Source organism: Oncorhynchus clarkii, chromosome 16, assembly GCF_045791955.1.
Source record: "Oncorhynchus clarkii lewisi isolate Uvic-CL-2024 chromosome 16, UVic_Ocla_1.0, whole genome shotgun sequence".
NCBI classification, from domain to species: Eukaryota; Metazoa; Chordata; class Actinopteri; order Salmoniformes; family Salmonidae; genus Oncorhynchus; species Oncorhynchus clarkii.
Genome location: NC_092162.1, coordinates 47,915,704 through 47,942,506, shown reverse-complemented (window position 1 = coordinate 47,942,506; position 26,803 = coordinate 47,915,704). Strand labels below are relative to the sequence as shown.

Below are 26,803 nucleotides of genomic sequence, written 5' to 3'. Positions count from 1 at the left end.
GTAGTGGGCTTAGAGCAGGGACAGTAAAGTCTGTCTAGCTAGGCCTGCTTTGTGCTCTCTTGCTGAATCATCTTGGGTATTTGAAACAGATGCCGAAGCAAGGCCTTTACAAGGGCAGGGCACCCCATAATTGACATGTTAGAGACTATTGCTGTTTCCATTACATTTTTGGGGTACAGACTTAGCTATAGCCCAATTTGAAAATGCAAAAGTGTCAATCTGAACATTTAGACCATAGTGTATAATTTGACTCATAGTTTTCAGCCAATCGAAGTAACATGTTCCATCAAACATACTGTATCTTGCACTCTTGACACATTTGTCTTTTCTTACAAGCACTGATTTGACTGATTTATTGAGGAAAGTTTTACTTGCAATGACCGTGTGAAATGTGGTTGTCTTACCTAAACACTGAGGCTGCATTCACACAGCCAGCCCAATTCTGATCTTTTTTCCACTAGTTGGTCATTTTGACCAGTCACATCTTTTTCACAGAGACGATTGGTCAAAAGACCAATTAGTGAAAAAAAAGATCCGAATTGGTCTACCTGTCTATGGCTGCACAGGCAGACAAATTCTGATATTTTTACACAGGCAGCCAAAATATCTGATATGATTATTCAAAAGACCAATTAGTGGGGAAAAGATCAGAATTGCGCAGCCTAAATGCAGCCTGACTGCCCTGGATATTGCTGCATTCATAACCAAGTGTGAAGGTGGCAATTATCAGTTGTGAAGTTGTAAATATCAGTTGAATGCATGCATTCATTCACATGCTTTGAACTCATTGAGAAACCCCGATTGGCCAATGGCCAACAATCTGCTTCAACCATAAACTAAAAGTACAGATATTCTGCCTGTAAACAAATTATAGTAATAAAAAAACATATTAATATATAGATTGCTTTTAATAAATAATGTTTTGTTACGTTTAACTGCTTAAAATGCTGTTGTTGAGGTCATTTCCTTAGTAGGTGACATCAGAGGTCAGCATGTGGGAGAAGTCAGAGCTCAGGGATTATAGATGAGTTGAGTTTTCCACTAGTAATTACCAGTTGCAAATACCATTTCCGTAAATAACAAGTGTAGACTAAGAGTGAAATGCTTACTTAGAGTTTTTTTCCCCCAACAAAGCAATGTCAAGGATGAAGATAAAAAATAAACATACAAAAAATAAACATAAAAATAGTGACACAAGGAATAAATACACAAAGAATAACGAATAACAATAAAGAGTAAAAAATAATATGGCTATATACTGGGAGTACTAGTAATTGAGGTAGCTGTCTACATATAGCAGGGCCGGGGGTAAAGTGAGTAGGCAACATGATCGATAATAGTCAGTAGCAGCGTTTGTGTGTTTGGCGTCAGTATGCATGTGTGTATGGACGTATTGTGTACGTGTGTTTGGGTGACTGTGAATGTGTGGGTAGAGTCCAGTGTGTGTGCATAGGGACTTTCAAGTCGATTTTTCCCAGTCATATGTGGTAAATATAACATCTTCCCAATTGGTTATGAATGCAGGGCAGTTTTTCATTCACCTGATGATAAGTAAGACAAGATGTGAAAAATCGTTTTTTTTTTTTTTTTTGTTAAAGTATGATTGGGGTCCATGGGAGGGGGTCCATGGGCAAGAAAAGCTTGCCTGTGCGAAAAAATGATAAAAATGTACATTTAGAGGCAGGAACCTACGCTACCAGGGCGGGGAAAAAACGTACCCACAAAAATAGACAGAGATGATCTAATGGGCGTTTAGAAATCATCTGTCGTATACCAAAACGTTGGAAAAACGTGACGCACTTACTGAACCAATCCTGTTCGTCTACGCTAAGATTGATGACCATCGACATCCAATGGTGTTGTAGTGTGTTTGTCTTAAAAAGTGGACTCCAAGCCCCATCTTCAAGGGCGTGTCTTATTCGATTCCCTTCTTTAAGGAAAGTACGTTGTGAACAATCAAATGCTACGGTAGCGTATGCCTCTCTCACTATTAAAACAACTATGAATGAATGAACAGAAAATACGGATTTATTGACTCACCTTTATCAAAGTAAGAATCTGTATTTTATAACGTACTCCTGCATGCACAGAGTTTTGAACCGATTGGTATTAAACGTCGTTAGCTAGTTTGAAGCCTAGCTAGCTAACGTTACCTTGCTGGTTAACGTGGATGAATCGCCCTGATTCTGGTAACCACGTAGCTAGCCAGCTTGCTAGTAATGGTAGCAAGGCAGCTACATCGCACGAGTCGTACAGATGCTTGTTTCATTCCACTGCTAACGTAACTGGCAGTCATTTGTCACGCTAATACGTGAGCTATTATTAATAGGTGACAGTTTGGGGCGAATATTGTCTAGCTAGCTAGCAGCAATGCATTTATTGTTCTTTAGCTCGTGTAGCTAGCCAATGTTAGCGATGCCTGCGAAAGCAACCGTATTGTTAACCAGCTAGCTGCCAGCACGCCATCGGTAACTAGCTAACGTTAGCTATCAACGCTGACAACCACTGGTTGAATTATGAAATTATCAAACCAGTTAACCAGATTCCTATTTTGGTGAGTTTGAAGTGAGACTGGTAAAATTCAATGACTAGTTCCATGTCATACATTTTCCCACCATGACATTGACCATATGATCCAGCTAACGTTAGATCCCGTTGCTAGATCATCCAGCCAAGTTAGGTAAAAAGCTTGTTTGACATTCTTGTGTTATTGTGTATTCTGCTTAGTCTTAGTTGCACATTAAAAGGTGTGCGTGTGGTAAGTTAGGTAGTAAGGCTACCTCCTTGCCAAATGCTTTAATAATGCATTCATTTGTTTGGTTTTACTGCTATGATCAAAGAGCAAATGGCTAGCTGACGATTTGTGAACTAAACAGAAATTAAGCAAGTATGGATTGCTGACTATACTTTACTATTTCAAAACATTCTGTTATGAATTTATCACTCCGGTCAACTGATTTTCGTAGGAGTTTATCTTGCTTAAGTCAGTTGAAGGCCAGTAACTATTTCAGTAGCAATGCCCTGTCGCTTGCCTTTGTATTGCCTTATAGCCAAAGGCCTTTAATAGTCTGATTAGAGAGTACTGCATATACAATCAATAATTGAGCAGCTTCTGGCACCGTGCTCACTGAAGTGCTTTGCAGTTAGACAGCTGGGCCTTTTCAGAGGGGATTTGATCAGTGCTCTGTGTACCAGGGACCAGCGTAGAATCCTTGACTCAAAGTTTTAGCCTGAAAGTTGTTGTAGGGCTGGGATCAGATGGCCATTCATTCATAGGCTTCAGATAACATGAATACACAGACATTGAGTTGCATGCTCTGGCTATACAGCTACACGGACTACAGACATACTCATTGGTGAGTCAGTGGGTGGTGTGAGGAGTCACTTTTGTTGCCTGAAATATGGTACATTTCAGATCAACCCAATGGGTAGAGTAGTAAAATTACTCATTGGTGGGTTGTGCTAGAGAAATGACTCAAAGTAGCACAATGATGCAATCCCGGCCAGGGAGTCTGCAAGCCTCTCCTATTAGGTTTGTCTGAATCCCTGTCCAATTGAAGTGACCAATCTGTCAGAATTGGGTCACAAGGAGGATTTCCTGCATCCATGGTGTCATAATTCAATCTCAAAGGCTCAGTCTGAGGAAGTGGGACGGTGTACTGCTTGTGTAGCTGGTCACTACACACACTGCTCTAAAAAGAGGGTCGCCCAATCCTACATCCCTGTCCAGCTTGTCTGCCGTTTTCTCTCATCAGCCCTTTCCGTCCCCTCTGGGTTTGGGCAACCAGCCTAGTTCTCCAGCAGACAGCCAGTCTGCATGTCCCCCTGCCACTATAATGCCGTTAATCTGGGGCTAATCCAACCTCCGGCCGTGCCTTGTGCAGATTGGGAACACTCACAGGAGCACCAATTAAAGGTTTCCCAGGCAGCACTAGTCCAACACACAGTGGGGGCATGGATGTTTAGTGTTGCAGACAGGAAGGATTGCAGGAATCAGCTCTGGAGTCACCAGACCACCAAGGTCCCATCCAATGGGTTGCAATGGCAGACATGTTGTAGAATGTTCAGAGAGAACATACATTCTGCTTTTTCTATCTGCAGCGTTTAGAACTGTGTTCCCTCAAGGTTAGGAAAACAACTAAATCAGCACTGTCTCCATCTCTCCCAGCTGAGGCTAGTTTGAGTAATTAAAACACATCTCAATTGGCAGGATGAGGAGTGCACAAAAATAAGCCCAACAGTAATTAAACCGTCAAAATCCCACAGCAATCTCCAGACACTTGACACCCTAAGAGAGCAGAGAACTAGGGCTGTCCCCGACAATAATTATTGGTTGACTAGGAGTCAGTCGTCCTTAGTTCTTTCGACTAATCTATTGGTATAAATGTTCAATGTGTATTTTTCCATATATAGTCAAGCTATGCGTCCCACCTCGCCAACAGCCAGTGAAAGTGCAGGGCGACAAATTTAAAAAATAAATCTCATAATTAAAATTCCTCAACCATAGAAGTATTTTACACCATTTTAAAGATACACTTCTCGTTAATCCAACCATAGTGTCCGATTTCAAAAAGGCTTTTCGTCGAAAGCAGAACATATCATTATGTTAGGTCAGCAACTAGTCACACAAAGCATTCAGCCATTTTCCAACCAAAGAGAGGTGTCACAAAAAGCAGAAATATAGATAAAATGAATCACTACCCTTTGACGATCTTCATCAGATGACACTCCCAGGACTCAATGTTACACAATACATGTAGGTTTTGTTCGATCAAGTTCATATTTATATCCAAAAACCTCAGTACATTGGCGATATGTTCAGAAATGCCTCAAACATCCGGAGAAATTGCAGAGAGCCACATCAAATAACATAAATAACTCATCATAAACTTTGATGTAAGATACATGTTTTACATAGAATTAAAGATAAACTTGTTCTTAATGCAACCACTGTGTCAGATAGCGTATTCATTACAGAGGAAAAAGAAGGCACGGCGTGACCACGCAGTAAACAACTGATTGGCCACAGCCAAGTCCACTTGTTGAAACATCTCTTATTCGATCCCCTTCCACAATAGAGCCTCACAACTTTCTAATGACTGTTGACATCTGCTGGAAGCCTTGAAGTGCAATCTGGCCCCATAGACACAGCATATTGGATAGGCAATCACTTAAATGAAATACACACAGGCATCATTCAAACTGTTTTAGAAACTTGAGTGTTTTCTATCCAATACTACTAATAATATGCAAATATTAGCATCTGGGACATAGTAGTAGGCAGTTTACTCTGGGCACCTTATTCATCTAAGCTACTCAATACTGCCGCCCTGTCACCAAGAAGTTAAGCACACTGTTTGATGGAATAATTAAGACACAAATGGTTAGAGGCAGTCGGATTGCAATTGATTTGATTGTGCCAGACTGGCTTAGACTTATTGCGCGGTGTTTAAAAAAATGACAGTGACACTGACTTGCACCCGTTGTCTCTCTCCTCCCTGCTGCAGCGACCACCATAGAACATGTTTATCACGCTGTCCGTGTTGCTGAAGCTGCAATATAATTACAGCCATTTCTGACCAAAAAAGTTATCAAAATCCCTAATTTGTTTAGGAAAAACATTCCCTATTCCCTCAACCCTTGCTCTCTTTACGTATGCATCGCATGCATGTGACCAATAGGGCCTGCCCTATAGCATATCATAATCACGTCAATAAATTGGCTATAACAAACTCTGAACACAATAACAGCTAAATGGATGCAGAGGACATGGTAAACTCGAAATGGGAATGTTTACTGGTTGCTCAGGAGGTAAAGGGGATGTCAGATGTGTGGAATAAATTTGACTAGTTGCGGAAAATCCTGGAGATCGAGAAAAAGGTAAAGGAGCAAGCGCTGCATGTACATTATGTCTGCCAAGCAGGTGCTGTTAGGTGCTGATAGCAAAATATGACTGTTTGGAATAATGTAAACAACACTAAATAAGTGTACCAGAAAGTGTTGTAATGTTTTATTACGCCTTTATTACAGCAAAGACTAAAAACAGTCACAGTCATTGGTGAATGCAATTTCCAAAATTGAATGGTTTTATTGTTTTTGCTAATTATTCAAGATACGCTTTATTTTAAAACTAAAATGCTTGATTGCGTTCCAAATCATGAATGACTCCTATACTGTGTGGTGACATGAATAAATGATTGACTGACACAGTAGCCTTTATAAGTATTGAAATATAATTATGGTTAGTTATGGTATTAAGAGTAAACAGCATGCGCTCTTAGGCCTACAGCTCAATGGTGGTTATACAAGGCTGCTATACGAAGCCTTCTACTGATAAAGACATTACTTATTATTATGATGATAATGAGATCAAGAAAAAGAGGGGTTATGATTTTTCGGACAATTTGGAACAGTGTAAACAACAGTAAATTAATAATATATAATACGAGATACCTAATTAAGTTGGTTTCCTCTCACTTTTCTTAGACAAGTCAAGGGCTGTTTTCTCGTCTCATTCTGCTGCTGCCTCCGCCGCATTGTTCTCAACACCATTATGCTGACTAACTTTGCTATTATGCACATAGCAACATGGTCTAGGGAAAGGCGCCAATTCAACACCGCACTGATGTGTTTCAGAACTGCGGATAGCGACCACTATCCAATGAGGAAGAAAGTGCATTTTTATTAATGTTGCACCATTGTTCTTACATTATAGAATTTCAGTAGCACGTCTCAGAGTGATGGACTGTGCCATCCCCACGGCCTCCACAATGGATTAGTCCACTCAGACAGGCGTGAATCAGATGGTTGTCTTATGGTGTCTTGCTACTGCTCGACTAAAGAAATCTTGGTCGACCAAAAGCCTATCGACTAAACAATCGATCGGTCGACTAAATGGGGTCAGCCCTACAGAGAACAGAACGGATTTTAAATCTACGATGAGTACAGAGGGCGAAATGACTGGGTCATGTCAGTGTCATTTATCTGGTCTTAGTTTAACTGTCTGCCGGTCCGTTACTGGATATCAGATACGTCTCTCACACGTGCTGGTAGAGATAGTATTTCCTGGAGCCTTAACTGCAGTGCTTTTAACAAGCAATCCAATTTCGGTTAACTAAAATCACCAATTTGTGATGATCACCAACATGTTGACAGTGCTGTTATGGATGTTAAGTGCTTTCCGAGCAGGAGAAACCCCATGAGCCCCACAGAGAAACAGCCTTTTGCCTACTCTCCTAACACCTTTCCCTTTGATCAGTGCATGATAGACCGCTCCCCATCAGATCAAATTCCAGTTCTGTAATCAACTCATGCCTTGTGTATGAGCATACAGTAGCTTGGGCAAGACAGGTTTAGCCTTGAATGCAAAGTAAAGGTGTGATTCGCCGACGCATTCGCTACTCATGTTATCAGATATCCAAGTGCTCTGTGTTTTTGGAGGTGAACAGGGTACATGTTTTTCCCTACTAGTATCAGATACTTAGGGCTGGCATTATCTGTGGAACCAGTGGTTGAGTAGTAACTTAACTGGTTGGCACTGCCCCCACAGGAGCAGAGGTTCAAGGCAGCTTAGTTTATCTACCCCATAATCACCTCTGGGCGGACAGCCCATGATCATGGAGTAGAAGAGGGCAGGGCAAGTGTTGTACAAATCACAGCAGGACTGGCCAGAGAGCATTTCTGTCATCAGTAATATGTTGTACTACAGCTTTAGTGAGTGCTTATTTCTGTCATTATTGTTACTCATGTCATAGGAAGAAAGTAATATTCCATTTGTTTGAGGGTGTAGGCTCTCTGTCAGTCTGGGCATTGTACTGTGTATGGTCCACACTAGCCTCAGACATGGGTATCAAGAGGCTTGTGGTACTTAGAACGTGACAACACGGAACACGTTCCATTAATTCACCCGTTTTAGTCTTGTGGGTCTATGCTGGGCATTTGAGGAATGTGTCTCGTTCTCAGGGAGTAAATGTCCCTTTGTCCTCGACTGGCGCTGGGCCCAGAGCCGAGGCTGTTGCTGCTATTACAGCAATGTGTCAGACAGCGTTTCTCTCTGTGGCCACTGGATTCCACAGCCCTGTTTGTGTGCATTGGTGACATTTTAATGAGGGATTAAATGGAGCAGGCTGGCGTTTGTTGATGACAGATCTCATGTCTACACTACCCTGTTGATTTAAACAAAGGATATTGAAGGAAGTTTGGTCACAGCCTATATAGGACAGGCGTTTCCCTTTGTAACAGTGAATCGACTGTGAAACAGGACTAGGCAAACCCATTTAATTACCCTGCCCTTGTTTAATAATTTTTTTAACCTTTATTTAACTACGCAAGTCAGTTCAGAACAAATTCAGGCCAAACCCTAATCCGGACAACGCTGGGCCAATTGTGCGCCTCCCTATGGCACTCCCAATCACGACTGGTTGTGATACAGCCTGGAATCGAACCTGGGTCTGTAGTGATGCCTCTAGCACTGAGATGCAGTGCCTTAGACCACTGTACCACTCGGGAGCCCTTGTAGTAGTCAAGTATGTAGGTTATTCCCTACCGTTACCGGTAATAGTGCTACCAACTTTGTTTTCATTCAGCCTGTGACTGTGTATGTGTGGGAGTAGACTTGGAGCCCATATGACTTGGTGAATGTGGTAACTGGACTAGAGGTCAACCGATTATGATTTTTCAACACCGATAGCGATTTATTGCAGGACCAAAAAAAAGCCGATAACGATTAATCATCTTTTTTTCTTTCTTTTTTATACAGTTGAAGTCGGAAGTTTACATACACTTAGGTTGGAGTCATTAACTTGTTTTTCAACCACTCCACACATTTCTTGTTAACAAACTGTAGTTTTTGCAAGTTGGTTAGGACATACTTTGACAATGACCCCAAGCATACTTCCAAAATTGTGGCAAAATGGCTTAAAGACAACAAGGTCAAGGTATTGAAGTGGCCATCACAAAGTCCTGACATCAATCCTATAGAAAATTTGTGGGCAGAACTGAAAAAGTGTGTGAGCAAGGAGACCTACAAACCTGACTCGGGTTCACCAGCTCTGTCAGGAGGAATGGGACAAAATTCACACAACTTATCGTGGGAAGCTTGTTAAAGGCTACCCGACGCGTTTGACCCAAGTTAAACAATTTAAAGGCAATGCTACCAAATACTAATTGAGTGTATGTAAACTTCTGACCCACTGGGAATGTGATGAAAGAAATAAAATCTGAATTAAATAGTTCTCTCTACTATTATTCTGACATTTCACGTTCTTAAAATAAAGTGGTGATCCTAACTGACCTAAGACAGGGAGTTTTTACTCTGATTAAATGTCAGGAATTGTGAAACTAAGTTTAAATGTAGTTGGCCAAGGTGTATGTAAACTTCTGAATTCAAATGTATATTGTAATAATGACAATTAACACAATACTGAATGAACAATGAACACTTTTAACTTAATATAATACATAAATCTATTTAGTCTCAAATAAAGAATGAAATATGCTCAATTTGGTTTAAATAATGCGAAACAGTGTTGGAGAAAAAAGTTAAAGTGCAATATGTGCCATGTTAAAAAGCTAACGTTTAATTTCCTTGCTCAGAACATATGAAAGCTGGTGGTTCAATATTCCCAGTTAAGATGTTTTAGTTTGTAGTTATTTTAGGAATTATGACACGTCAGAGTGTTTTCTATACAAATATACTAATCATATGCATATATTAGCAACTGGGACTGAGTAGCAGGCAGTTTACTCTGGGCACCTTATTCATCCAACTACTCAATACTGCCCCCAGCCATAAGAAGTTAATATTGCCTGCCAACATGAATTTCTTAACTAAATATGCAGGTTTAAAAATATATACTACTGTGTATTGATTTTAAGAAAGGCATTGATGTTTATGGTTAGGTACATTTGTGCAAAGATTGTGCTTTTTTTCAGCAATGTGCTTTTGTTAAATCATCACCCGTTTGGCGAAGTTGACGTAGGCTGTGATTCGATGATAAATTAACTTTGATTATATGCAATGCAGGACAAGCTAGTTAACCTAGTAATATCATAAACCATGTGTAGTTAACTAGTGATTATGTGAAGATTGTTTTTTTTACAAGATAAGTTTAATGCTAGCTAGCAACTTACCTTGGCTCCTTGCTGCACTCGCGTAACAGGTGGTCAGCCTGCCACGCAGTTTCCTCGTGGATTGCGATGTAATCGGCCATAATCGCTGTCCAAAAACTTGAAATCGGCCCTATTTAATCGGCCTTGCCGATTAATCAGATCCCACTCAAACAGGTGTTTAAATAGCTAGCCACCTTTTGGTGAACATTTTATTATTATTTTTTAACAGCATGATCATTACACAGGTGCACCTTTTGCTGGGGACAACAAGAGGCCACTCTAAAATGTGCAGGTGTGTCACGCAACACAATGCCAGAGATGTCTCAGGTCTTTGAAGGAGTGTGCAATTGGCAAGCTGACTGTAGGAATACCAACCAGCACTGTTTCCAGATAATCAAATGTTCAATTCAGTACTAAAAGCCACCTCCAATGTCATTTTAGAGAATTTGGCCATTTGTCCAACTGGCCTCACAACAGCAGACCACGTGTAACCATGTCATCCCAGGACCTCCACATCCGGCTTCTTCACCTGTGGGATTGTCAGAAGGGGGAGGGCGGGGTGCTGAGAAGTATTTGTCTGTAATAAAGGCCTTTTGTGGGGAAAAACTCATTTAGATTGGCTGGGCCTGGCTCCCCAGTGGGTGGGCCTATGCCCTCAAAGGCTCATCTATGGCTGCGCTCCTGCACAGTAATGTGAAATACATATATTTAGGGCCAACTGAATTTATTTAAATTGACTGATTTTTCAGTAAAATCTTAGAAATTGTTACATGTTGCGTTCTACTTTTTGTTCAGTGTAGTAAAATACAGTATATCGCCCAGCCCTAAATGCTCATTGTTCATATGTATTTATTTTCAAAAAACATTTTGATAAAAAATATGGTTTACATGTAAGCCAACCCTGTCTGTTTTGTTGCTAAACAACCACCCCGTCTATACTCCCATGAGAATTAACATTATTTGGTAACTAGGCAGGTAAGGGACTCCCATAGGTATAGACTGACGTCAATGGAACTGAAACCGCAGGATGACAGGAAACATGGAGGTGTGTGTGTTAGGCATAGGAAAATATGTTTAGGAAAATTGGGAATGTTTTTTAGTGTTTTTTTATAACTTTTGAGCGTGCTGCTCTTTTTGCAGTGATTTGATTTCAGCGACAATCCTCTACTCAGGACGCCTTTCTTTTACAGCTCCATTTAGCTGGTGTGGTGGCTCAGTTGGCACTACTGGAACTTCCTGCTTTGTCCTGGTTCAGGTTTCACAGAATGGTCCTTCTGTCCCTTCTCTTCCCAGCACTGCCGACGTGTGTAAACAGCTCCTGTAAGAAGGCTCCCCCGCCGGTCCCTCCGCGCACTACCTCCAAGCCCTACATCTCTGTGACCGTGCAGAGCAGCACTGAGTCGGCCCAGGACACATACCTGGACCAACAGGACCACCGTGGCGAGGCCAACAGCCAATCAGGACGCAGCAGCAACTCTTCCGACAGCCTCTGCAGCCTGCGTACAGGCAGCCTGGCCAAGGGCTCAAAGCCCCCAGCCCCCGTCGCTGCCCCTGTCCCTGCCCCGAGGGACTCCCACCCACCACCCTCCTCCACCACCACCCCGTCTTTGCCCCAGGTCCAGCCCCAGAATGACACCCTAAACCCAGGCCCCAGCCTCACCCCAGACCAGTCCCTGACCTTACCAGAGCCTGTTCCCACCAAAAGGAAGCTCTCGTCTATCGGCATCCAGGTGAGCCCAGGAATCAATTTTCTAAATTGGCAAGACCGGGGTGTTCGGTTTGAATGTCTGACTTACATGTAATGTGCTGCTACACAGAGGATGTGTAGAATGACTCATTCATTGTAGTGGTTGACTTGTAGGTGGATTGCGTTCAGCCAATCCAGAGAGAGGATCAACCGCCTCCCTCGACCAAGTTCCAGTCTATTGGAGTGCAGGTGGAGAACGGCAGGCCGTAAGTCAAAACCTTATCAACACAAGATTGTTGCTGTTTAGCTATTATCTCAATCTGCTGTTCAGAGCCACTTGTGTAGTCATCTTAATTTTCTCACGTGCTCTCTCTCACACGTCTTGCCGTTTCTGCGTTTACTGGAAAGGCAAAGAGACGGGCAATGTGCTTTCAGCTCCTCTCATTTTTATTTAGTTTATTTAACTAGGCAAGTCAGTTAAGAACAAATTCATATTTACAATGACAACCCACTGTTCCCCGGTAGGCCAGGGGCAGAACAACAGCTCGGGGATTCCTTCGGTTACTGGCCCAACGCTCTAACCACTAGGCTACCTGTTGCCCCTCATGTCCTATACCTGTCAGTCAAACTCCCCTTCATAATGATGGCTTACTGTGTATGCCTGTCATTGGGAGAGGAAGTCTGACCTAGGTATTGGCTTCATAACTGTCCTTTGTCTATTTATTTGGGATACAGAGTAGAGGTCGGCCGATTATGATTTTTCAACGCCGATACCGATTATTGGAGGACCATAAAAGCCGATACCGATTGATCGGACGATTTTTTTACATTTTATTTATTTATTTGTAATAATGACAATTACAACAATACTGAATGAACAGTTACTTTAACTTAATATAATACATCAATAAAATCAATTTAGCCTCAAGTAAATAATGAAACATGTTCAATTTGGTTTAAATAATGCAAAAATAAAGTGTTGGAGAAGAAAGTAAAAGTGCAATATGTGCCATGTAAGAAAGCTAACGTTTCAGTTCCTTGCTCAGAACATGAGAACATATGAAAGCTGGTGGTTCCTTTTATTAACATGAGTCTTCAATATTCCCAGGTAAGAAGTTTTAGGTTGTAGTTATTATAGGACTATTTCCCTCTATACCATTTGTATTTCATTAACCTTTGACTATTGGATGTTCTTATAGGCACTTTAGTATTGCCAGTGTAACAGTATAGCTTCCGTCCCTCTCCTCGCTCCTCCCTGGGCTCGAACCAGGAACACATCGACAATTAGTGCGCGCTAACTAGCTAGCCATTTCACTTCAGTTACACAAGCCTCATCTCGGGAGTTGATAGGCTTGAAGTCATAAACAAAGCAATGCTTGACGCACAACGAAGAGCTGCTGGCAAAACGCACAAAGGTGCTGTTTGAATGAATGTTTACGCGCCTGCTTCTGCCTACCACCGCTCAGTCAGATTATATGTAATGCAGGACACGCCAGATAATATCTAGTAATATCATCAACCATGTGTAGTTAACTAGTGATTATGACGGATGTTTTTTTATAAGATAAGTTTAATGCTAGCTAGCAACTTACCTTGGCTTACTGTATTCGCGTAACTCCTTGTGGAATGCAACTAGAGAGAGGCAGGTCGTTATTGCGTTGGACTAGTTAAGGTTGCAAGATTGGATCCCCCGAGCTGACAAGGTGAAAATCTGTCAATCTGCCCCTGAACAAGGCAGTTAACCCACTGTTCCTAAGCCATCATTGAAAAGAAGAATGTTCTTAACTGACTTGCTTAGTTAAATAAAGATTAAATAAAGGTGTAAAAAAAACGGCAAATCGGCGCCCAAAAATACAGATTTCCGATTATTATGAAAACTTGAAATCGGCCCTAATTAAGCCATTGCGATTAATCGGTCGACCTCTAATACAGAGGAACAGCCTGTTAAATTGTGTGCGTGTGTGACTGAGACCTAGATTCAATGACATCAAGCATTAACAGGCGATAGCCGGCACCCGCATGGCTGATGTTTTGGCGTTGTCGGAGGTGTAACTCTCAATTCAACGGCTCAGACACAAGAGGCATGTGGCAGGGTCTACAGTCAATCACGGACTACAGGAAGAAATCCAGCCCAGTCACGGACCAGGATGTCTTGCTCCCAGGCAGACTAAATAACTTTTTTGCCCGCTTTGAGGACAATACAGTGCCACTGACACGGCCTGCAACGAAAACATGCGGGACTCTCCTTCACTGCAGCCGAGGTGAGTAAGACATTTAAACGTGTTAACCCTCGCAGGGCTGCAGGCCCAGGCGGCATCCCCAGCCGCGCCCTCAGAGCATGCGCAGACCAGCTGGCCGGTGTGTTTACGGACATATTCAATCAATCCCTATACCAGTCTGCTGTTCCCACATGCTTCAAGAGGGCCACCATTGTTCCTGTTCCCAAGAAAGCTAAGGTAACTGAGCTAAACGACTACCGCCCCGTAGCACTCACATCCGTCATCATGAAGTGCTTTGAGAGACTAGTCAAGGACCATATCACCTCCACCCTACCTGACACCCTAGACCCACTCCAATTTGCTTACCGCCCAAATAGGTCCATAGACGATGCAATCTCAACCACACTGCACACTGCCCTAACCCATCTGGACAAGAGGAATACCTATGTGAGAATGCTGTTCATCGACTACAGCTCGGCATTCAACACCATAGTACCCTCCAAGCTCGTCATCAAGCTCGAGACCCTGGGTCTCGACCCCGCCCTGTGCAACTGGGTACTGGACTTCCTGACGGGCCGCCCCCAGGTGGTGAGGGTAGGCAACAACATCTCCTCCCCGCTGATCCTCAACACTGGGGCCCCACAAGGGTGCGTTCTGAGCCCTCTCCTGTACTCCCTGTTCACCCACAACTGCGTGGCCACGCACGCCTCCAACTCAATCATCAAGTTTGCGGACGACACAACAGTGGTAGGCTTGATTACCAACAACGACGAGACGGCCTACAGGGAGGAGGTGAGGGCCCTCGGAGTGTGGTGTCAGGAAAATAACCTCACACTCAACGTCAACAAAACTAAGGAGATGATTGTGGACTTCAGGAAACAGCAGAGGGAACACCCCCCTATCCACATCGATGGAACAGTAGTGGAGAGGGCAGTAAGTTTTAAGTTCCTCGGCATACACATCACAGACAAACTGAATTGGTCCACTCACACAGACAGCATCGTGAAGAAGGCGCAGCAGCGCCTCTTCAACCTCAGGAGGCTGAAGAAATTTGGCTTGTCACCAAAAGCACTCACAAACTTCTACAGATGCACAATCGAGAGCATCCTGGCGGGCTGTATCACCGCCTGGTATGGCAACTGCACCGCCCTCAACCGTAAGGCTCTCCAGAGGGTAGTGAGGTCTGCACAACGCATCACCGGGGGCAAACTACCTGCCCTCCAGGACACCTACACCACCCGATGTCACAGGAAGGCCATAAAGATCATCAAGGACATCAACCACCCGAGCCACTGCCTGTTCACCCCGCTATCATCCAGAAGGCGAGGTCAGTACAGGTGCATCAAAGCTGGGACCGAGAGACTGAAAAACAGCTTCTATCTCAAGGCCATCAGACTGTTAAACAGCCACCACTAACACTGAGTGGCTGCTGCCAACACACTGACACTGACTCAACTCCAGCCACTTTAATAATGGGAATTGATGGGAAATGATGTAAATATATCACTAGCCACTTTAAACAATGCTACCTTATATAATGTTACTTACCCTACATTATTCATCTCATATGCATACGTATATACTGTACTCTATATCATCGACTGTATCCTTATGTAATACATGTATCACTAGCCACTTTAAACTATGCCACTTTGTTTACATACTCATCTCATTTGTACATACTGTACTCGATACCATCTACTGTATCTTGCCTATGCTGCTCTGTACCATCACTCATTCATATATCCTTATGTACATATTCTTTATCCCCTTACACTGTGTACAAGACAGTAGTTTTGGAATTGTTAGTTAGATTACTTGTTATTACTGCATTGTCGGAACTAGAAGCACAAGCATTTCGCTACACTCGCATTAACATCTGCTAACCATGTGTATGTGACAAATAAAATTTGATTTGATTGGAGCTGTCAAATTGACGAGCAGCTGCTCTTGTGATCATTGTCACGAAGCCACGCCCAGTAAGAAGTTCAGAAGCAGAAAGTGTAGGCTACATAGAAATATAGTTCCACCTCAGACACCAGCAAAACAACCACTATGCCAATGTCGGCTAGTGCGGATCTAGTAGAATCAAGCCCTCAGTGTTCCTGTATTCTCTGGAACACCGTGCGGTCGGAGGTGCCGCAGTGATGTGTTGGTCGTCAGTCCCCAAGGTGGACCTTTTCTACATCCACAGTAAATGATCTCCGACTTGCACCAATACTAATCCGTGTGTGTCCGTCCAGACTCAGCCGGGCCAGCAGCATGGCCTCCAGACAGGAGACCGAGACAGAGCATCAAGACTCTGAACAAGATGTCCCTACCTCAGAAAACAACAGTACAGTCCACTGCAACAGCCAGCCACTAGACCCCGACCCCACTGCTTCCAACGGTAAGGAGTACGCGGTGGTGCGGCAGCCCCCTAAACATCCCCCTTTCCCGGCTAGAGCATCCGCCTCCCTCCCAGAGAGCCTGGACCCGACCTTGGATCCCTCCTTCCTGCCTCCTCCAGACCCCAGCTTGGTGGGTGGAAACGGCAGTGCCCAGGGAGATGCAGCGGCACCCAGCACCTGCCTCCGGGACGGCAACTGGTTTCTCAAACTTCTACAGGCTGAGACGGCACGCATGGAAGGCTGGTGTCAACAGATGGAGCAGGAGACCAAAGACAAGGACATCTCAGAGGAGGGTACGAAACACACAGTACACCATACTCTTAACTAGCTAAAGGTATGAGACACATACTATACTCACTCTGATAGGAATACATGGGCTTTCAGAGTAAGAGACAGTCAATCATACACACTGTATACAGTAGACCAAATCAGTTCAATAGTAGTATTTGACTAAACAAAATTAGAGAATCTATCAGTTCTCTAACATGGATTTGGCATTGAAAATATGTCCTCCTCGTCTCTGAAACCCTAAGACAACAGACAGTCCTTATCAGCTCCTGTCTGCTGTTAGCGATTGGAGATGCCAGAGCAGGGCATGCTAATGGTTAGCAGCTACCGCTGCTCATTATCTAGTGGATCGGAGCTTCCCTTCAGTCTTCTAGAGCTACTGTAGACATGAATTGAATCTCTTTGATCTTCCTATGATCTGTCTCAGGCAGGCAGATAATATTCCTCCACCTGTATTGCGTGTATTTAATGATTGTGTAATGAACACGATTGACTCCCACATCAGATTGTTCATCAGCTATTTTCTCACTGGACCTGTACTGTATAGTCGTGGCCAAATGTTTTGAGAATGACGCATATTAATTTTCACAAAGTCTGCTGCCTCAGTGTCTTTAGATTTTTTTTGTCAGATGTTACTATGGAATACTGACGTATAATTACAAGCATTTCATAAGTGTCAAAGGCTTTTATTGACAATTACATGAAGTTGATGCAGAGTCAATATTTGCAGTGTTGACCCTTCTTTTTCAAGATCTCTGCAATCCGCCCTGGAATGCTGTCAATTAACTTCTGGGCCACATCCTGACTTATGGCAACCCATTCTTGCATAATCAATGCTTGGAGTTTGTCAGAATTTGTGGGTTTTTGTTTGTCCACACGCCTCTTGAGGATTGACCACAAGTTCTCAATGTCTGGGGAGTTTCCTGACCATGTACCAAAAATATTTATGTTTTGTTCCCCGAGCCACTTAGTTATCACTTTTGCCTCATGGCAAGGTGCTCCATCATGCTGGAAAAGGCATTGTTCGTCACCAAACTGTTCCTGGATGGTTGGGAGAAGTTGCTCTCGGAGGATGTGTTGGTACCATTCTTTATTCATGGCTGTGTTCTTAGGAAACATTGTGAGTGAGCCCACTCCCTTGGCTGAGAAGCAACCCCACACATGAATGGTCTCAGGACGCTTTACTGTTGGCATGACACAGGACTGATGGTAGCGCTCACCTTGTCTTCTCCGGACAAGCTTTTTTCCGGATGCCCCAAACAATAGGAGAGGGGATTCATCAGAGAATTACTTTACCCCAGTCCTCAGCAGTCCAATCCCTGTACCTTTTGCAGAATATCATTCTGTCCCTGATGTTTTTCCTGGAGAGAAGTGGCTTCTTTGCTGCCCTTCTTGACACCAGGCTATCCTCCAAAAGTCTTCTCACTGTGCGTGCAGCTGCACTCACACCTGCCTGCTGCCGTTCCTGAGCAAGCTCTGTACTGGTGGTGCCCTGAATCAATTTTAGAAGGCGGTCCAGGCGCTTGCTGGACTTTCTTGGGCGTCCTAAAGCATTCTTCACAACAATTGAACCGCTCTCCTTGAAGTTCTTGATGATCCGATAAATGGTTGATTTCGTTGCTATCCTACTGGCAGCAATATCCGTGCCTTTTTGTGCAAAGCAATGATGACGGCACGTGTTTCCTTGCAGGCAACCATGATTGACAGAGGAAGAACAATGATTCCAAGCACCACCCTCCTTTTCAAGCTTCCAGTTTGTTATTTGAACTCAATCAGCTTAACAGAGTGATCTCCAGCCTTGTCCTCGTCAACACTCACACCTATGTTAACGAGAGAATCACTGACATGATGTCAGCTGGTCCTTTTGTGGCAGGGCTGAAATGCAGTGGAAATGTTTTTTGGGGATTCAGTTCATTTGCATGGCAAACAGGGACTTTGCAACATTCTGGAGTATATGCAAATTGCCATCATACAAACTGAGGCAGCAGACTTTGTGAAAATTAATATTTGTGTCATTCTCAAAACTTTTACGACTGTATAGACTTACTTTATTATGCAAATGTTAAGAATGAAGTTTAACAGTGTATAAGGTCCTTTAAAAAAGGATAATGTCACCAGCAATGTAAATTCCACACTGAATTGAAAACGGTAGCTGAGGACCAGTATTCATGTCAAATGAAGGTCACATAACCATACCATTTTCCTTATCCTCATAAACTAGATGAATTCACTAAATATTGGTGTCTGTGCCCATTTGAATAATGTTTAACTAACTGCATGTTGTTGAGGTTGTGATTGCTGACTGGCTGTTATCTGTGTAGTGATGGGCACGGTCCGCAGTGCAGTGGGCAGTGCCCAACTCCTCATAGCCCAGAAGTTCCAGCAGTTCAGAGGACTCTGTGACGAGAACCTTGTGAGTGGCACTAACCCTTTCAAAATCCCTGTTAATCTGGTATATTTCAATACGCTGTTTTGAGTCTCGGCATGCAGAGGTTGAGTTTAATAGCTCCCCCTGGCAATGAGGCAACACACCCATCTCTGTAACAAATTACTCATTGGTGCTAAATCTTCCAGAAAGTGAATAATGTTATAATTCATTTTATATGATTTATTTAAGTGTCATACACCTACTGGTGCCGAGCCCACGTGCTTGCAAGACACTACTAAACAACATACCATTTTCCTTGTACTCAAAATATATATTTTTACAAATGATAAGCACATACAATAATTATGGAAAGTACAGGTACCATCTAGCCACACTACACCAGCTGTACATTTATCCTGTTATGTAATGTCACTGTGTCTAGACAAGCCAATCAGCCCTTCAAATCAAATCAAATTTATTTATATAGCCCTTCGTACATCAGCTGATATCTCAAAGTGCTGTACAGAAACCCAGCCTAAAACCCCAAACAGCAAGCAATGCAGGTGTAGAAGCACGGTGGCTAGGAAAAACTCCCTAGAAAGGCCAAAACCTAGGAAGAAACCTAGAGAGGAACCAGGCTATGTGGGGTGGCCAGTCCTCTTCTGGCTGTGCCGGGTGGAGATTATAACAAAACATGGTCAAGATGTTCAAATGTTCATAAATGACCAGCATGGTTGAATAATAATAAGGCAGAATAGTTGAAACTGGAGCAGCAGCACAGTCAGGTGGACTGGGGACAGCAAGGAGTCATCATGTCAGGTATTCCTGGGGCATGGTCCTAGGGCTCAGGTCCTCCGAGAGAGAGAAAGAAAGAGAGAATTAGAGAGAGCATATGTGGGATGGCCAGTCCTCTTCTGGCTGTGCCGGGTGGAGATTATAACAGAACATGGCCAAGACATTTCACATTTTAAACCTGTGCTGTTCTTCTTCCTGTCGGTTAGAATGTGAATGCCAACCCTCAGCCCACAGCTCAGGACCTGGCAGGGTTCTGGGACCTCCTGCAGCTCTCTGTAGAGGACATCAGTGTCAAGTTTGATGAGCTCTGGCAACTCAAGGCCAACAACTGGCAGCTGCCGGAGAAGGTATTGGAATCACACAACATATCACCTCAATAGATCCTGTTTACATCCTAACAGATATTCTTAATGGGTTTGCTTTGCAACATCTCTTCATCCTAATCTCTCTCGTCGTCAGGAAGAGAAGAAGCCTGCACCCCCCGTTGTGCCAAAGAAGACATCCAAGCCCAAGCTGAGCCCTGGGAAGGACCGGAGCATAGATTCGGTGGTGGACAAGCAGCGGCAGGAGGCCAGGAAACGCCTGATGGCGGCCAAACGTGCGGCGTCCGTACGACAGAACTCTGCCACGGAAAGCTCAGACAGCATTGAGATCTACGTCCCCGAGGCCCAGACACGCCTCTGAGAACGGACCACCATTGGCACCCTGCTCCCCCCACATTAAGGAACAGCCACATATACACACACACACTAGTGAACACACACACACCTTGCTCCCCATGAAGGAACAGCCTCAAACACAGTAGAGAAACACCCAGAGGCGCAGAGGTTGGTCCCCTAATTGCAGCGCAGCGTCCGATAGGACGAGAGCACAGGACCGCAAAAAATGCAGAACAATGCAAAACTTTTTCCTTCCTGGCTGCCATGGAGACAGAGACCTGAACAGACATTTAGTACTATTGTTATTAATATTATATTAAATATTGTTTTCTCCTAAAATATATAAAGAAGAATCTTGGATAAAAGGACATTCTTGTTCCTTGTGAGCTTAAGAATCTTGGTATCCCAGAAGTTTACTCTCTTCTCACCCCCTCACTGCTTCTGAGTCTGCGAGCTGGGCTGGGCTCTCTCGTTTACGAGCTACGGACCACCACACTCAGGATACACACAGGTGTACTCACTCACGGTCCACACACAGTCTTCCTCTTCTCACTTTGTATTAGGCTGCCACTGCATTGGTTGTGGACGGTAAGCTTTACTGTGTATGGAATCAAATCTATATGAGATGATGGGGTTGTCGTGTACAGAGTTAGAACACAGTCAGAAGACCAGAGGAAGACCGTAGCATTAGATCTATCTCACACTCTGGCTATTAGTAGGATGGGTCTTTTTTTAAATGTTCTTTACCAGATTGTTTGTTAGACAAGGTCCAGTGTTCAGTACTAAGTTATTTTTTTTATAGAACAGGTACATGTACTGTCATGATGATATTTGCACATGATGCAATCATTAACTCTCACTCATAAACACACACTGTGCTGTCTGTCAGCGTCTGTGCAGACTCATGTTTGGTCTTATATGCCCTTTTAGGGAAGAAGAGAGATTACTATGGCCAGTTGATGTGTGCTACAGTAGGAATGTAAAATGCATCGAAAATAACTTGATGACTGCACCTTCCACTCCAACTGTTTACCCCAGATCAAGTCAGCGCCCTTCTGTTTCCCTGTTTATTCTGGCTACTTTTTTGGTGCAGGGGACCATGTGTATCTCTATTTATTACATTCCCAGTTTCACACTCAACCTCCTTTACAGGGACTCCCAAGCAGCATTGCTTCAATTTGAATCAGAAAGGGGAATTGACTATAAGCTCCCTGTCTTCCCTGATTACAAAGACTGATTTATTTTCACCTGCATAAGCCAGAGCTCTGCAAATGGTTTCGGGAGACAACTAGTATAAGTTAAATTGGACATTTGAGATGGCAACGTAAAAATGATTCTGATGTCCAGTCAAAAAAAACAACCCCTAGCCTATAAACGTTCCGTTTTTTTTTTCACGTCTGAAGCGATAGGTAATAGCCAAACGATATGTAATGAGTGTACCTAGTCATGCAATTCACGATACTGCTTCCTCCAGTCTAATTCTTAGACTAGGGGTTGTTTTCTGACTGGGCTGAGTTTTCTCAGGGTGAGCACTCAGTCACTTAACACACCAACAGTCAAACCAACAGCACTTTGGTCATCATACCCCATTAATAACCACCACTTGATTGGTCAAAGCCTTAACTCAAACTGTCTGAAATGAATAATGATCCAAAAGAATGAATACATACCATACATTATAAATAAATGTATTTGCGTAAGTATCACCCATCTGTGCATTCAAAAGGTCCGAATCAAAGTATTGGTGTCTGGTCAAGTACTATTCCTGTTTTGTTGACGTGTTTCAGACTATGCTCCAGCTGAATTATTGTAGTCATATTAGTGTCTGGCAGCTTGACCTTTCATTCCTTTATACAGAAAAATGCACATTGAGGAGATTCAGGGACTAGGGTACATTATTTTTAAGCATTTTATTTTGTATGAGACATTTCATGTGACCTGTTTTGAATTTGTTTGACCTGTGCTACAATGGTTATTGGTACTTTTCTGGGTTTGGAGAGTTGATGGTGCTGCACAGGATTGACCATTGTACTGAGATGGTGTGGAATTAAATGCCTTTTCAAGAGAAACATTTCACCATCACTGAAACAGGCTTATTCCCACTATCGCAGGACTATAACATGCATGTAAATGAGCTTTCAGCTTTGCATTTCTCGTAACATGAAAGTTAATTTTCGCAAATGAATCTTAACGTTCCACTCATTCTCTGAATTCCAAATCAAGCCCCTAGCCAAGGCACTTCTGTAGATCTGAAACTATAGGACAGGTTGTAGGCCGTCATTGTAAATAAGAATTTGTTCTTAGCTGACTTGCCTAGTTAAATAAAGCACTATGGTGCAAGAAATTCCACCCAGTCTAACCGAAGCAAATAACCTCTGATCAAAGGTAATGTGACGTTATGCATACACCTATGTGAGGGATTGATTTGGAATTTAGAAATGGATCATCTGCAATTTCAGGATCTCAGTACTACTTGTCCCCTTGAAGAGCTGGCTCTCCCCCCTAAATGGTCAACACCTTTGTCACATGGCTGCTCCCAATGTGCTGACCTGATCCACAGTCAGTTTTGTATTTTTATCTCATAATGTCAAAAAATAGAGAGAATTAGAAGAACTGGGAAAGCAGCTGATGCAGTACCAGGATGTTAATTATTTTGTTTATTTGTAATACATCAACTACAGACATGTACATTTCATTGTCCAAAGAAATCATTAAACATCCCTTTGTTACAGTACATTTCCTTGTCACCATCATTATACTGTTCTATTATACTAATTTCTATATGTAATATTAGCTCAGATGCTAATATTACAGATGATCGCTGTCGTCAACAATAGTTAGCTATATGTTATACCCTAAACGCATGAACCATATCTCTTTGAATGGCCATCCTCATAGCTCAGAGTCATGCAAAGATCCTATTGAGATCATAGTACCAATCACAAGCTGTTTTCTGTCGGGATTGAGATGGCTATATTATGTCTTGTGTCATTCAGGGTTGGTGAATTGGTCTTAGTCAATTGCAAAGATCCTTTTAACACATTTCACTATATTGACTGAAGATATAAGTGGAAGGGAAATCAGACTAAGATTTCGTTTTATCATCACAGTGAAATGTGTTAAAGACAGATCTTTGCAATGCACTGGCACAGCATAGGCTCCAGAATTTAGATCTTGTTTCTAGATTAGATTCCTTCAGAATCAGGAGCCTGGAAGGATCGAACCCTTTAGTCCCACACTACTTCAAGAGAACATGGCCTGATTAGGGATCGTCAGGCAGTTTGTATACTACTTGAGATATAAAGGGCTATAATGGACACAGGAAGGGCCAACCCCTGATGGCATATATCCTGTTGAGAATGGACGATGCAAAACTCTTCAGTCATCTGGCTTGGATTGTTAGAACTGATGATCTTGATTGTATCCTTAACGTCAATAACATTTTCCCTTGAATCTCTTTCAGGGTAATGATGGGACAGTAACAAAATCCCCTACTATACCATCTATTCTACATAGATTAACTTTTCTATGGACAGATGCACTTTATAATCTCATTTACCTGACTGTAGCTATACCTCCTTAGACTTGTCACTGGTGATTACACTATTCCCATTAACCAACTCCTCTTTGAGAGATGCAAATAGTGAAACATACATAAATAAATTAGACAAAGAGGACCATTTAGATACTACTGGTCATTATTTACAAATCAAGCACATTCTATTCTATTGATAAGGGGTTGTTCATATGGTATACTAGTTAGACACTGTGAGGTTTGTTTATTTTGAAAGAATAAAGAATTGTGATTACTATTAAAATATGTGGATATTTATTTTCAGTGTGTAAATGCAGAGTAGCAAAATGTATCATAGAGCACCCCCTACTGGCATCTAGATGGTAGGCCTATTGACCTCAGACAAACAAACCAATACTGCGTTCAAGTCATGTCGGAAATTCAGGACCCCCAAGATAAAGTGAGCATATCAATTGCATTCTCCTTGCCACCTTCTCAAAACCCATTGGATGCGAAAGCCAAAGGTATCTCCCTGCTGACCTTCTCCGATAGGTGTTGTGAAGGAGACAAGGAGAGAGGACGCGAGCAGTGTGCTAATTGAGATCCTCCCAAAATGAACGTAAGTTATTTGGTAGAGCTTCCTATTGGTTGATTCTGATACGGATTCACATACTCGTGGGAAATAGGAAACTGGGAAGTGGTAAGTCCCACATGATTGTGTTCAAGTGCTTTTGAAGTAGGAACAATTATTCAACCAATAAACCTGAAGAATATGGTCGGAATACCTACATTATCCATATTGTTAAGGTTGTAATTATTAAAAAACTATTTGTTGAAAAGGCAAAAGGTCAGTGGTGAAATGACAACTCGAGTAACAACATTTTCTTTGAGTTTGTCACTTGTAATTCTAACTTGGAGGGTCAATCAAATTAAATTTGATTACATTTTTTAAGTTAAACTAGGGGCTTCCGATAACTCAGATAGCACTTGAAGGTGGCATCATCTTTCTACAACAAGTAAGTAAGTAGAACATTTTCCAACATGACGTTAGCGCACAACACCAATTTTAGATATACGAATAAATGAATGTGTGACATATAAAACAGGGCGTTAAGCCTAATTTCTAAATAGAGACCATATAACTCTCTCTCTCCCTCTCTCCATTATTGTGATCCTCATCTCTCATCTCTCCCCCGCTCTCTCTCACACATGTACACATTCACGCACACAGCTAGCATGACAACGTTGACATGACAATGTTTTCTAAAGTTATTGTGATCATATCATATCTCTCACACACACACACTTATTGTCATTAACTAAATAGATATCAAAATGTTAGCAAGATAGCTACAACTAACGGCTACAACAGGTAAAAATTAGGATTAGCCAGAGAGCTAACATTAGCTATCTTAAATTAGCCAGCTAAGTTTGCTAACGTTAGCTAGCAAGCAAATCTTTTCTTGAAGTTCTTCTCCCCAACAAACACCGTTTTACTTACAAAAGTAAAACAAGAATGCAAGGGAACAGGGACCACCACTAAAACGGGAGTTGTTTTCCAGCTGTGTTGGTTCGTAGCCTACTGGGCACTCTGTCCCAACTGCCATATGGAATGTTGATCGATGTGCTTCAGCAAGCAGGCTGCCTGCCGGTAGAGACATATTGCTACGCATGAAGCACAGATTCAAATCAAAGTTTTAGCTGTAACTGATATGCCTACCTCCTTATTTAGGTACTGAAATTAAAATACAATTACGGCATGCATTATGTTAATTGCTTTAAAGTGGCAATCAGCAGTAGAAACAATAACAAAGCGGTCGCCCCAACCACCAATTCGGTAAAAAGATGAGGAATGGGGCTGGAGAAATGTAACCTCTTTCAAATTCATAGACAGAGCTATGAATTAAATATTTACAGTTTTACCCATGTTTTGAGGCTATATAGTGTTTGTTTACATTTTATGTTTATGAACATTAGAGTAAAACAAGCTTATATTTCGGGTTCTTATGTGGAAAGACAGTTGAACTAATTTCATGAGGCATTTATAAGTTATATTTTTCAAGAATCAATGGCTACATATTCATTTATAAGTCCAAAAATGGATGTAGCAACTGCTGATTGCCACTTTAAGGGAAAATATAATTTTGTACAAATTATTGATGGAAATAAAACCGATGAAAAATAGGGTTTTGTAAATCCTGGTGGATTGTAGTAGGATAAATATGCAGGAGATTTGACATATGTGTTATTTGCTCAATTGTGAAAACAAAATGAGTTAGTCATAAAAGAACACCAAAACATCATTCAGTGCAACATAAAAACAATCTGCAGCACAATAAACAGTGCAATTAACTAACACAAAAGATTACCATTACAAGCCAACACACACAGCAAGCTACCGGATACCATTAATTAAACAACCATTATTTCACTGTACTGCAGTTTTACTGCATTTAACTGCAGTGAATTGTTGTAAGGGTATCCTGTATTATTGTGCATGTTTATCTAGCCTAGAAAAAAATGTTATGGAAGTGAATGTGCACTTTTAAATTGGATGGACAACAATTACGAAAAACACTGCCTTTGGTAAACGCAAAAGCATTTATAGCATCAGAGATTCTCTAAATTAGGGACCATCTATGACAGCTATATGACCACAGAGACTGTCACAAATTAGAGCTTTTAATGCCCTAGCAAATTTGATGACGTGGAGGTGAAATACAGGGCCATCAGAAAGTATTCACCCCCCCTTGACTTTTTCCACATTTTGTTG

The 26,803-nt window shown here is 42.3% G+C and overlaps 1 protein-coding gene across 1 annotated transcript in view; it reads left to right on the top strand.

Annotated features, from left to right (window-relative positions):
• LOC139368622 (disks large-associated protein 4-like) overlaps positions 1-23,250 on the top strand; it is a 143,358-nt gene extending 120,108 nt beyond the window's left edge. The window contains exons 7-12 of the mRNA XM_071107715.1: positions 11,404-11,840; positions 11,972-12,063; positions 16,260-16,699; positions 19,016-19,107; positions 20,064-20,204; positions 20,317-23,250. Of these exons, the coding sequence (XP_070963816.1) occupies positions 11,404-11,840; positions 11,972-12,063; positions 16,260-16,699; positions 19,016-19,107; positions 20,064-20,204; positions 20,317-20,541 (1,427 nt within the window). The 3' untranslated portion in view covers positions 20,542-23,250. The remainder of the gene's footprint in view (positions 1-11,403; positions 11,841-11,971; positions 12,064-16,259; positions 16,700-19,015; positions 19,108-20,063; positions 20,205-20,316) is intronic.
• The last annotated feature ends 3,553 nt before the right edge of the window (positions 23,251-26,803 follow it).